The sequence below is a fragment of the Chrysochloris asiatica genome, unplaced genomic scaffold (genome assembly GCF_000296735.1).
Source record: "Chrysochloris asiatica unplaced genomic scaffold, ChrAsi1.0 scaffold00217, whole genome shotgun sequence".
Classification (NCBI taxonomy): domain Eukaryota; kingdom Metazoa; phylum Chordata; class Mammalia; order Afrosoricida; family Chrysochloridae; genus Chrysochloris; species Chrysochloris asiatica.
In genome coordinates this window covers 4,079,028-4,093,355 of record NW_006408735.1, presented here as the reverse complement: position 1 = coordinate 4,093,355, position 14,328 = coordinate 4,079,028, and the positions used below count along the sequence as shown (strand labels likewise).

The 14,328-nt window shown below is 36.3% G+C and overlaps 1 protein-coding gene across 1 annotated transcript in view; it reads left to right on the top strand.

The window, feature by feature from the left end:
• Positions 1–14,328, top strand: part of LRRIQ1 (leucine-rich repeats and IQ motif containing 1) — a 259,848-nt gene that overhangs the window by 106,603 nt on the left and 138,917 nt on the right. The window contains exons 14-16 of the mRNA XM_006872970.1: positions 180–635; positions 7,326–7,536; positions 9,343–9,459. Coding sequence (XP_006873032.1) covers positions 180–635; positions 7,326–7,536; positions 9,343–9,459 — 784 coding nt within the window. The remainder of the gene's footprint in view (positions 1–179; positions 636–7,325; positions 7,537–9,342; positions 9,460–14,328) is intronic.

The window sequence follows — 14,328 nt, the reverse complement described above, 5'->3', positions numbered from 1 at the left end:
TTTTTTTTTTAATGTGATCAATTTTTATACAAACTACCAGAAGTAAGTTTATAATGAGTTTGTAATTGTAGTAAAATTTAATGTTTATTTCAGGACACCTAGGGAAATTTTCATAACTGATACATCTTAATAATTACTATATAGATCTTGCTTTTAAATATTCTTATTTATTTGTTCAGGAATGTGTTCTCCATGGATGGTGCAGAAAATCTCTTTCATTATTTTAAGAAATTGATGTCACTTAGTAATGAATACCGATATGCACATGAAAATATGATTATAAATATCATGGGCAAAGATAAATCAGAAGCCAAGGAAAATCATTTGGTCTATACACAAACTGACAACTTACTGCAAAATACGGTTCTCAACTCATGTGCAAGCGAACATAAACCAGATCCATCAGATATTTCTGAGAAATGGATCAACTTTGGTTCCAATGATTCCCCATTAGCTAATTCCTCCATGTGCATCAATGTGGAAATAAGGAATCAAGAACAAGAACAAATAATAAATGAAAAAAGAGAAGACACTCAGGCAAACAAAATCCTCACTAAAAGAATCCCATTCACAAAAAATGTAATGACTACTTCTTTGCTGAAGAACTGCCTAGATATTCAGCATAATGAAAAAAGGTAAGATTTATAAGCTATATTTCTATTATAGTTGTGTGTTTGGTCTTTTATTGCTGATCCTCGTCAATGTTGCTAAATAATAAGTTAATAAAAATTTAAATAACTATTCTTTTTCATATCTCCTTAATTATATTTTTGATAATGTACACAAATTATTAATGACAGTACAGATTAAATTGATTGAATGCTGACAGGTTCTGATGTATTACTGTTGCTGTGTTGTTAAGTGCCATTGATTCAGTTCCAACTTATAGTGACCCTGTGTATAATTTCTTAGGAGCAGCTGATCTTAAATGAAGAAATATGAAATTATTTATTTCCAACTTTTAATGTCTAAATTATGTTTTTAAAAGACAAATAAAAGACTAGATTCTTCCAAAAATAATTCTTTAAACTTCCTGAAAAGTTGTAATAGTTTGGATGGTATAGGATTTCTTTTTCTAAATAATTAGGTTTATTTTTTATTTTTACTTATGTTTTTATTTTTTATTTATGTTTATTTTTTAGAAGATTTTCCCCCATAATATAATAGCACTCTTCCCACTTTCTCCTGTTTCTAGTTTACATTGATCCTCCTTATCTATTATCCCCTGCCTCCTGAGATTTCTTTCTGGCCAAATGCTGCCCTTTTGATCTGGCATAGTGAGTTGATTGGTCTGATGACACTGAAGAATTCTATAAGCTTATTAAGTCTGAAATTGATCAAACATGCAATCAAGATGTATTGATAATTACTGATGATTGGAAAATAAAGGTTGGAAATGAAGATGAAGGATCAGTAGTTGGAAAATGTGTCATTGATGATAGAAATGACACTGGAGATCTCATGATAGAATATTAAAAGAGCAGTGACTTCTTCATCGCAAATTCCTTTTAAAAACAACACAAGAACTTAAACAGATGGAATACACAGAAAACAAGTAGACTACATGGGTGGAAAGATACTGTGGAGAAACTCCATTATTTCCAGTCAAAACGAGGCTGGGGCAGACTGTAGAATACAGCATCAATTGCTCATATGCAAGATAAGACCAAAGCTGAAGAAAATTAAACTAGTCCATGGGAGCCAAAATGTGACTTTGAACATATCCCACTTTCATTTAGAGATCATCTCAAGAACAGATTTGATACATTAGACACTAATGACTGGAGACAAGAAGAGTTGTGGGATGACATCAAGAACATCATACAGGAAGAAAGCAAAAGGTCATTAAGAAGATAAAGAAAAAAGGCTCCAAAATGAATGTCAGAAGAGACTCTGAAACTTGCTCTCCAGCATTGTTGTTAGGTGCCATCGAGTCAGAACCTACTTGTAGCAACCCTATGCACAACAGAATGATTCAATGCCCTGTCCTGGGTCAACCTCACAATTGTTGTTAAGCCTGAGCCCATCACTTTCACCACTGTGCCAATCCATCTTGTTGGGGCCTTTCTCTTTTTCTCCAACCTGACACTTTACCAATCATGATATCCTTCTCCAGTGACTGGTCTCTCTTGATGATATATATGTCTGAAGTATGAGAGACAAAGTTTGGCCATCCTCAGAGATGATAAAGCAAATGAAAGAAATGGGGAGGTAAAAGAGCCGAACAGAAAATTTCAAAGCAGTGCTCGAGAAGACAAAGACAAATATTGCAATAAAATATGCAAAGATCTGGAGTTAGTAAGCCAAAATGGAAGAACATTCTCTGCATTGTTCAAGCTGAAAGAACTGAGGAAAATTCAAGCCTTAACTTGAGATACTGAAGGATTCTTTGGACAAAATATTGAATGATGCAGCAAGCATCAAAAGAAGATGAAAGGAATACACAGAGTCAATGTACCAAAAAAAAAAAAAAAGATGTTTAACCATATAAAGAAGTAATATATGACTAAGAGCCAGTGCTACGGAAGGAAGAAGTCCAAGGTATATTGAAGGCATTGACAAAGAGCAAGGCTCCAAGAATTGATGGAATACAAATTGAAATCATTCAACAAACTGATGCACATTAGAGGCACTCACCCGCTCTATGCCAAGAAAGTTGGAAAACAGCTACCTGGCCAAAAATCTTCACGACTGGTCTAATAAATAGCATCATGGAGAAAAGATTAAAGTCAAAGATTTCATTTTGTTTAGATACACCATTAACACTCATGAAAGCAGCAATCAAGAAATCAAACAACATATGACATTTGACAAATCTGCTGCACAAGATCTCTTTATAAAGTGTTGAAGAGCTAAGATGTCAGTCTGAGGATTATAGTGGACCTGGCCCCAGCCATGGTATTTTTAATAACCTTATATGCACCTGAAAGTTGGGCAATGAATAAGGAAGACATAGAAGAATTGATGCATTTGAGTTATGGTGATGGAAAAGAATATTAAAAGTACCATTGACTGCCAGAACAGCAAACATATCTATGTTGGAAAAAGTACAATGGGAATGCTTCTTAGAAGCCAGCATGGCCAGACTTCATCACTAATACTTCAGGCATATTGTCAGAAGGAAACAGTTACTGAAGGACTTCATGCTTGGTAAAGTGAAGCGTCAACAATAAAGAGGGGGACCCCCAATGATATGGATTAGCTCAGTGGCAGTAGCATTGTGCTCCAGCACAGCAGTGATTGTGAGGATGGCACAGGACCGGCATTGTTTGGTTCTGCTGTACACAGTGTTGCAAGAGGTCGGAACTGAGTCAATGACACCTTACAACAACAATAAATTATATTATATCAATGTATTTCATTGATTGCCTTTGTTCTAAGCACTTCAGACATTGCCTGGCAAAAATTAACGTAGCACATTTATTGTTGCTAAGTGCCATCAAGTCGATTTCTGACTCATAGCCACCCTGCATAGGGTTTTCAAGGGTCAGTGAACCTCTTAATGTATTATCAATAAAATACCCAAATGGTGTTAATAAGTAACAATGAAGAACTCAAAATGTAACTGAGCCAAAGACCTAGAAATTAAAGGCATAATCAAAGTTACACCCACTTTTTGATTCCTGCTATTCAGTGATTCAGAAAGATTCCCTTTCCACTGTATCAGAGATTATTAGACGTACAAGAACACCCAGACTTGCAGATAGTACCCATTTGACCTAGCCTGAATGGCTTGATGATCAGAAATTGACTAGAGGAAGATAACAAAACAAAACAGTTTTTGATAAAGGAAACGAGGGTAAATTGCTACAATTTGATGAACTTGACCTATACTCATAGAGATAGTTGCTCTAAATACCAGCAGAGAGGGAAGGAATCTTCACATCAAGTATCAACGCTATCCCCTCTGTAAACAGGGTAGATAGGGACAGGCAACTTAGACATTGGATACCTAAAATGAGGGGATGGTAAAGCCACGAAGTGACTGGCTTACAAGGTTTCAAGAGGGATTTTAGTTTAATAGTGTGTGGGGGAAGATAGAATGTCCACTGAATAGTTTTCATCTTGTCTTGATGGGTCTGGTGAAAAGAGATGGGGATATGATTCTTATGATTCAATGGTGAATAATTGTTATCAAGACAAATTGCAACTGTCATGATTGTAAAGGTAGAAGTTTGGTTATCAAAAATGAGGAGTAGTTAATCTTACAGTCCAGAAACAGAGGACCCTAGGACCATCAAGGGAGAAGAGCACAAGCAGAATGCGGGACCTTATCCAGAGAATCAGTAACGGCAGAGATGGAGGCAGAGATGGGGACATGGAGAGAGGAGCAGCTGAGAACTCTAGATTCATGGAAAGAGAGGGACTAAGGGCTGGCTGCCAGGAGGCAGACTTGCAGAATGTGCCTTTTGGTGGTATAAATTATTATATATGCCCGAGTATTTTTTTTTTTTTTTAAGAGCTAAAATGAATAGAGAGAAATACTGTTAACTGATGGTACATGGAGGGGATTAAAATCATTGTAATGAAACAAGGTGTATGATTTGTTAAATGTAAAACTTTACATTTGTAAAGTTTTAAAAAACTTTCACTCAATTCACAATAAAATCATTGAAACAAAACAAAACAAAAAGAGTTTCCTAAGCATGATTGACATTTGTCTGTAATGCTTAGGACATTTAAACATTGGAATTTTTGCCTAAAAAAATATAATGAATGTTGTCTTTGTCAATATGGAGAGCATCCTAAGTTCAGGAAGTCCTAAAGTCAGCTTCTTTGCCTGTTTCCCTCTATAAGCAAAACAGCCTGTGTATTTGTCATCTGCATTTTGTCTTTTTTGTGTTTCCTTTCTATCTTTCTTTTATTCATTGTGAATTTTGGAGCGGGGTGAGGAATTCAATGACTAGGAAGCTGTAAACGGAATTCACAGTTAAAGTCAGTGAGACTTGTGTCTGTAGAGAAAACAGATGTGTTTCCTTCCTGGCCTTTCCTTAGTAGTAGTTATATATTGCAAACATGTTTCCTAATTGTTTTCTTTATCAGCCAAAGTACCTATCATAATGCTTTAAAATTTCTTAATGCATTTTGGTCAATAGATGAAAGGAGGAATGGATGTTTATTAAATGGTGGCACATTAATAAAATCCACAGTTAAATTCACAAAATCTGTTTACCCTAGGAGGTGAAAATGATTTGTTGGAAGAGAAATATTTCTCACGTATTAGAGGTACAAGTTTTCTTCTTAGAGAGAAGATATAGCTATTAACATCAATCTTCTATTCATAGGAAAATAGATTAAAGACTTCTTTCTACTTGCATTATGTAAAATGATGATGATGACAATATTAAAAACAGTAATGAAGCCAAATAAAAACAAAAAATCATTCTTTTCTAATATTCCCAAATATATTACTAGATTTCTGTTGTTGTTAAGTGACATGGAGTCAGTTCTCACCTACAGCTATCCTTTATAAGGTTTCTGAAGAGCAGCTGCTAATCTTGAACCGTCGACCTTGTGGCTCAAATTGACCTTGCAGTCCAGTGCATTAACCCACAGTGCCACACCAGATCAGGTAGTCGTATCTGAAAAGAATTGATCACTTAAGTTTACTTTGCCTTAAATTCTGTTAAGACAGGGAAAAAGTTATTGGACTTTGTAACTATTAAATTATTGGAAAATTTAGGGAGTAGTGAAAAAGTTGATTATATCAATGAATTATCACTTATTATCTGTGGTTGTGGTCGTGGATATGTGCCAGAGTCAGTTCCAACTCATAGTGACCCTGTATAGGGTTTCCCAGGCTGTCAATCTTTATAGGAGCAGAAAGCCTCATCTTTCTCCCGTGGAACTGCTGGTAGTTTCGGACTGCTGACTGTGAGATTAGCAGCCCAACTTGTAACCACTACACAACCAGAACCTTGTAAATTCCTTACATAGAAACTTGAAAGGAATTATGACACTAATTTGCATTTTGACTGTATTTTTATTGTTGTTGCCCTTGATTATTTTTATTGTTGATGTAAGGTACCATCAAGTTGATTCTGACAAATAACAACTTCATGTGATAGAGAAGAATTGTGCCATAGGATCTTCTAGGCTGGTGTGGCACTGTTGTATGAAAATTGAACTGCTGGCTGCAAGGTCGGCTGTTTAAACCCATTAACTGCTTCTCAGAAACCCTGTATAAGTTCGCTGTGATTCAGATCGACTGGACAGCACTTAACAACAACAATCTTTATAAGGTTAAGCATTGCCTTGCCTCCTGTAATGTCAGTGGTTGAAACCCACTAGGCACTCTGTGGAAGAAAGCTGAGGCTGTCTGCTCCCATGAAGAGTTACAGGTCTACTTTTGCCCTATATGGTTGCTAGGAGCTGAAATCATGTTGATTGCAATATGTTTGTTTGGTTTGGAATCTTTACGTGAGCATATCAACAGATCTTTCTTCCAAGAAGCTGTTTGGTAGGTTTGAATCAACAACCTTTTAGTTAGCAACCAAGTGCTTATCTGTTGTGCTGCCAGGGATCCTACCTTGATTCTACTCCTGCAAAAGGGAAAAGCAAAATATATCCAATTAGGAAGAACCAAGTGATTAAAAGAACTCAGCTAGAGTGTGTATATCATACAGATTTTACTGCTTTTGTTGGACAGTGTGGAGGGATCTGAGCAAGAAAACTTTCTGCATTGATAAATGTTAGTTGCTGTTGATTCTGACTCAGAGCTTACATGTGTGCAGAGTAGAACTGTGTTTTCAAGGTTGTAATGTTTAGAAAACACATTGTTACACCACACTTTTGAGGGTTTGAGTTGCCAAACTTTGAGTTAGTAGTCCAATGTTTAATCATGTGTCCCACCCAGGGACTCTACTGATATAGTACTTTTATTGAATTTAGAGGGTGATTTAAATATTTGTCTAAGGACAGGGAGGGAAATGAAGTTAGAAGGACTAGGGCCTCCCTCTTATAGTGACAACACTTCCTTTCTCTCTAACGTACAGAATTAATATTAATCTCTCCATGTATAGAAGGTCTTTTCCTTTCTTGCTAATTTAGTCTATTGGATCAGCATCTTCACTATCATACAAATACTCTGTGATATCACCCTCTTAAGACAAAAAAAATAAAACTTCATTGTATCCATATCCCTTTTCAGATACTAGCCCATTTGTCACCGTCAGGTATGAAAGTTTCCAGGATAACTGTTTTCTTATCACTACAGTTAAATGAAAGAATTTGTCTTATTTTTAAGTATAGTTTATGTGGCTCATGCTTTTACATATGGTTTATAAGGATACCACAAGCATTTTTTTTTTCTCTCCTGTTAATAGCACGGCAGCGTTGATAATCCAATCACGTTGGCGTGGTTACATTGTGCGCAAACAGATCCATTTATCTACCAGGCTGCATACTGCTGCAAAAGGACCACTGACATCCCAGCCAAATTCCCACATCAAGAGCCAGACTGTTTTAAAGGCAGAAAAAACAAAACATAGTATGAATACTGAAGAACAGAAGGAGAAGGCTGCTACTCGTATTCAGGTTGGTCTCAGTCTTTTGGTAACTGTGTATTACTCATCTTTCACTGGGTTATTCTCAAAAACAATGGCTTACATGTTGTTGTTGTTGTGAGGTACCCTATGCACAACAGAACAAGACACAGCCAGGTCCATGCCATCTTCACAATCATTGTTAACACTTGTGCCCATTGCTGCTACCATTGGGACAATCCATCTCATTGGGGGCCTCCCTTTTTCACTGACTCTCCACTTAATCTAACATGACGTCCTTCTCCAGTGACTGTTCTCTCCTGATAATACGTCCAAAATAAGAGCGACGAAGTCTGGCTACACTGGCTTCTAAGGAGCATTATGGAAGAAGTTCCAACATGGATTTGTTTGTTGTTCTGACAATCCATGATACTTTTAATATTCTTCTCCAACACCACAGCTCAAATGTGTCAGTTCTGCAGTTTTCCTTATTTCCTTCCAACTTTCGCATGCATATGAGGCTATTGAAAATGCCATGGCTTGGGTCAAACCCACTTTAGTCCTCAAACTGGTATCTTTGCTCTTTAACACTTTAAAAAGAGATCTTTAATAGCAGATTTGCCTAAAGCAATAGGTAGGTCATTTTATTTTTTTGATTGCTGCTTCCATGAGTGTTATACCTGTTAAGTGCCATAGAGTCAATTCTGACCCATAGTGACCCTGTATAGGGTTTTCAAGGAGCAGCTGGTAAGCTTGAACCACCGACCTTGCAGTTCGACGACTTTGCAGTCTTATGCATTAGCCCACTGTGCCATACCAGGACTCCTAATTCATTGTGAGCAACAGATTTTGCTCTTGAATCTGAATGGCTATGTGTTTATACTTACAACTTGAAATACATTTTCTTTATTTCTAGAAATTTTTTATTTTATATTTTTTAACTTCATTTTACAATTATCATAAGAATGTGCATGGTTCCAAAATCAAATCAAATCAAACCATATATAAAGATATATTTAAGAAGTTTGGCTTATATTGCTGTACTATTTACCCTGTTTTCTGCCTCCATATGTAGCAATTTAACATTACTTTTATGCTATGTAATGCCATTTTAAAATAACCAAGTACATATATATGTTTAAATATGTATACGTAAAATTTCAAAATATATATTTATATGACAACTTTAAGATATTAATGGTAGCATGTAATACATACTCATTTCAACCTTGCTTATATACATAAAAATATATCCTGGAGATCACATTTTAGCATTATTTAAAGGATACTCAACTGTTTAAAGCTACATTGTACTTACACTTATAATTATGAAAGCTTCCTCACTGCAAGGCTATTGAGGAATCTGTTTTCAATTCTGTTGTTCTGTGCTTAGTTTATTTAAAAATAAGATTAGCTAATTGTTAAGGACCAGGATACTGTCACGAATGTTGCTGTTCATACACGTTGAAGCTTTCCTAAATGAGCTTTAGTTTATTTTACATATAATAATTTTAAAATTAGAAAACTGGGTTTTCCTTTGTATCTCTTTCGTCTTAGTTTGTAATGGGTCCTGGAGGAATTGTCAGATAATTAATTGGTTGACCTACTTGTTCAGTTGAGGGAGTTTTAAAGATTCTTTTCTGCCAGGAGGAAAGTCTCCTGAGATTCAGAACTCTAGACACATGCAGCCATTTAATTTATCTTATAGTTCTAAGTGTCACATAAAGTTCAAATAACAGATTATTGAGCCATTAAACTAAGGTCTCAGATGTTTTATCTTCCTAATGGGATAACACAGAGAATCTGGTTTAGGGTTTGATCTATAACCTTGTATAACATGCTTTAAATATTTGTTTAGGCAGTTTGGAAGGGCTTTCTTTTGCGAAAAAAACTGACAACAGCTCTAGAAGCTGTTAAGAGTGAAGAATCTGAAGAATATGAAGAAATAGATCTAGAAGATTTTACATTTAATGAAGTAAGTACCAAATACAACATACAAATATTGTTAGTATATTAATGTTTTGGAAATGACTGAGTGCTTCATTTAGTTTTGTTTTTTTCAAAAAATTCTTAATAAAATACATTACTGATTTCTTAACGCCTTCATTCACAGTAGTGTACAGTGTATTAACCCATTGTCTTCTAGACGCTATAGGAGCTATAGGACAGAGTAGAACTGCTTCCTGGGGTTTCCAAGGTTGTAATCTTTCCAGAAGCAAAGATTTCTTGTAGAGCAAGCTAGTCGTTTTGAATTGTGGATCTTTCAGTTTGCAGCCAAGGTCTTAACTACTGTGCCACAGTGTGCCTGTATAGTATAGAGGCAGAACTTGGTTTATTGCGGTTTGCAGATACTATATTTTTTTTTTTTTTTGCCAAATTGAAGATTTGTGGCAACCCTGCACTTGGCAAATCTGTTGGTGCCATTTTTCCAACATCAGGTGCTCACTGCATGACTGTCACATTTTTGTAATTCTTAATATATTTCAAATTGCCATAATGCTATTGTATATGTAATAGACTATAAGATATTATAAATATATTTTTATGTATATGGGAAAACAAAACAAAAAAATTGCATCATTTGCTTTATTGTAGTATTCACTTTATTGTGATGATCTAGAGCAGAATCTGTAATATCTCCAATATATGTCTGTATAAAGGCTGTTGTTGTGAAGTGCCACCAAGTCAATTCTAACTCATAGCAATCCTGTATAGAGTTTCTGAGGCTGTATATCTTTGCAGGAACAGAAAGCCTCATCTTTCTCCTGCAGTATGACTGGTGGACTCAGACTGTCAACCTTATGGTTCACAGTCCAGTGCTTATTGTACAGAGCCACCACGCTCCACTGTGGTCTGAGAATAATTACAAGAGTTTTTGTGTGTTCTTTGCCCAGATGATTACCACAGGTTAATATTTTACATCCAACTGGAGTGCTGGTGTGTAATGCTATAGGATAAGCACTGGATTGCTACCCATAAGGTCGATGGGTCAAACCTACGAGTTGCTACATGGGAACCCTATACGGGGTTGCAATGAGTCGGAATCAACTTGATGGCACTTAACAACTATACCAACACTGTCCATTTACCAAAATTAGGAAATGTTACATTGATTCAATACTATGATATAATCATCTTATTCAGTTTTGCCAATTGTAAAAAATGTTCTATTTTTGGTCTGAGATCTAATCTAGAATCTCAAGTTGTATTTACTTGTCATTACTTCCTTGTATCCTTTAAGCTGGAGCAGTCCCTCCCTTTTTCTTTATATTTTAAGAATGAGATGCTTTTAATGAGACCTGACAAATTAATTGGTAGAATATCCCTTTACTTTGTGTTTATCAGCATTTCCTCCTAATAAAATTTAGATGATGAATATACAGAAATGATGGTATATTCTTCTCAGTACTTAATAAGAGGAAGGTATCAGAATCTTTAAAGACATAAAATTGCCCTAAGCTACATTGATGGAACAGACCATCAATTACTCATATGCAAATTCAGGCTGAAGCTGAAGAAAATGAAAATGAAAACAAGTCCATGAGTGCCAAAATATGACCTTGAATATATCCCACCTGAATTTAGAAATCATCTGAAGAACAGATTTGATACATTAAACACTAAAGACAAAAGACCAGAAAACTTGTGAGATGACAACAAAAACATCATACAGGAAGAAAGCAAAAAGTCCTTAAGAAGACAAGAAAGTAAGAAAAGATCAAAATGGATGTTAGAGAGACTCTGAAACTTGCTCTCCAGCATAGAGATGTTAAAGCAAATGGGAGAAATGAAGAGGTCCAAGAGCTGAAAAGAAAATTTCAAAGGTCAGCTCAAGAAGACAAAGTCAAATATTACAACAAAATGTGCAGTGATCTGGAGTCAGAAAACCAAAAGGGAACAACAGACTCAGCATTTCTCAAGCTGAGGTAACTGAAGAAGAAATTCAAGCCTTGACTTTCATTATTGAAGGATTCTCTGGGAATATTATTGAATGATACACAAAGCATCAAGAGAAGATGGAAGGAATACACAGAGTCACTGTACCAAAAAGAAATGGTTGATGTTCAAACATTTCAATAGGTAGCATATGATCAAGAGTCAATGATACTAAAGGAAGAAGTCCAAGGTGCATTGAAGGAATTGGCAAAGAACAAGGCACCAAGAATTGATGGAATAAAAATTAAAATCTTTCAAGAAAGTGAGGTGGCACAGGAGGCACTCACTCATCTATGCCAAGAAATTTGGAAGACGACTTTCTGGACAACTGATTGGAAGAGATCCATATTTGTGCCTATTCCAAAGAGAGTTGATCCAATGGAATGTGGAAATCATCAGACAATATCTTTGACAACCCATGCGAGTAAAGTTTTGCTAAAGTTAATACAGAAATGGCTGCAAGCATACATTGAAAGAAAACTTCGAGAGGTTCAAGCCATGTTCAGAAGACGACATGCAATGAGGGATATCATTGCTGATTTGTCCAATGGATCTTGACTGAAAGCAGAGAATATCAGAAAGATGTTTACCTATGCTTTATTGACTACACAAAGGCTTTTGATTGTATGGATCATGACAAGCTATGGACAGCATTGCAAAGTATGAGTATTCCAGAACACTTGTGCTCATGAGGAATCTGTACCTGGACCAAGAGGCAGTTGTTCGAACAGAACATGGGAACACTGAATGGTTTAAATTAAGAAAGTTGTGTGACAGGGTTGTATTCTTTCACCATACTTATTCAACCTGTATGCTGAGAAAATAATCTGAGAAGCTGAGTTCTATGAAGAAAAACATAGCATCAGAATTGGAGGAAGACTCATTAACAACCTGTGATATGCAGATGAAACAACCTTGCTTGCTGAAAGTGAAGAGGACTTAAAGTATGTACTGATGAAGATCCAAGACCACAGCCTTCAGTATGGATTGCATCTCAGCGTAATGAAAACAAAAATCCTCATCACTGGACCAATAAACAATATTCTTATCAACGGAGACATGATTGAAGTTGTCATGGACTTCTTTCCTCTTGGATCAACCATCAACACTCATGGAAGAAGCAGTCAAGAAATCAAACAATGTATTGCATTAGGCAAATCTGCTGCACAAGAGCTTTTTAAAATGTTGAGAAGCAAAGATGTCAGCTTGAAGTCTAAGGTGCACCTGACCCAAGCCATGGTATTTTCAATAACCTCATATTCATGTGAAAGCTGGACAATGAATAAGGAAAACCATAGAAGAATTGATGCATTTGAGTTATGGTGTTGGAGGAGACTATTGAAAATGCTATGGGCTGCCAATAGAACCAACAGAAGAAGTGCAGCCCAAGTGTTCCCTTGAAGCTAGAACAGTTCAGAGAAAAAGAGGAAGACCCCCAGCAAGATTGGCAAAGTGGCAGCGTCAATGGGCCCAAGTGTGGCAACAATTGTGAGGTTGGCCAGGACCAGGCATTGTTTCGTTCTGTTGTGCATAGGGTTGCTATGAGTCGGTACTGACTCAATGGCACCTAACAAGAATAACAGAGTTATATTTATATTAGATACCCAATTATAAGCACACTGCCTTAAACCCATTTACATTTGGATGCAATATAAATTAATATAACTATAAAGGATATAAGATATGAAACAGATTTTCTAAAAATATGATAATTTCATAATTAAGTCTTTTTTATGTTCATTTCTATGTCAAACAAATATGGAACAGACATATATGCTCTCAATTTTTCTGCATCTACTAACCTGGTATTATTTTTCCAATGTCCTATTTATTCCTCAGAAACATGACATTGCATTCATAATATTGGTCACATTAGATGTGTTAAAGGGTGTCTAGCTAATTTTTCCCATCATTAGTTGGTCAGTTTGTTCTACTGTGGTGCCTTGCATGTTGCTCTGATGCTGGAAGCTAAATAGCAGCAGGATTACCCATGATGATAGATTTCAGCTAAGGTCCAGACTAAAACAGACTAGGAAGAAGGAAAGGCAGACTACTTTGAATGGTTAGCCACTGAAAACCTTATGAATAGCAGTGGAACATGTCAGATATAGCGCCGAAAGATATGGCACTCAGGTTGAAATACACAAAAATATGTCTAGGGAAAAGCTGCCTCCTTAAAGTAGAGTTGACCATAATGATATGAATGCAACAAAGTTTTATAGATCTTCATTTACTGATGGGTCCCAACTCAAATGGTAACAAAGAGCTGCACACATCCATAAATAATTGGAACATGGAAAGTATGAATCTAAGAAAATTGGAAGTTATCAGAAATTAAATGAAACATAAAGATCAATATCCTAGGCTGAAATGAGCTGAAATGGACTGGGATTGCCATTTGAAATCTGACAATCATGTGGCTTACTATGGTGAATGACAAACGGAAGAAGAATGGAATCCCATTCATTATCAAAAAGAGCATTTCAAGATGCTGCCACTTGGCCAATCCATCTCGCTGGGTTTTTCTGACCATCCACGTTACCAAACATGATATCCTTCTCTAGAGACTAATCTGTTCTGACAAGAAAGATGTCTGAAGTCTGAGAGACAAAGTTTGGCCATCCTGGCCTCCAAGGAGCACTTTGGCTGCACTTAACAACTTGTTGTTGTTAAGTTCCATCAAATCAATGGCAACCCTGTAAAGTGCTTCTGAGGAGCAGCTGGTGAGCTTGAACTGCTGATCCTGTGGTTCAAACTGACCTTGCAGTCCAGCACATTAACCCACAGCACCACACCAGGACTCCAAAATAACAATTGTTGTTGTTGTCAGGTGCCATGGAGTCGGAACCGACTCATAGCGACCCCATGCACAGCAGAACGAAACAATGTTCGATCCTGGGCCAACCTC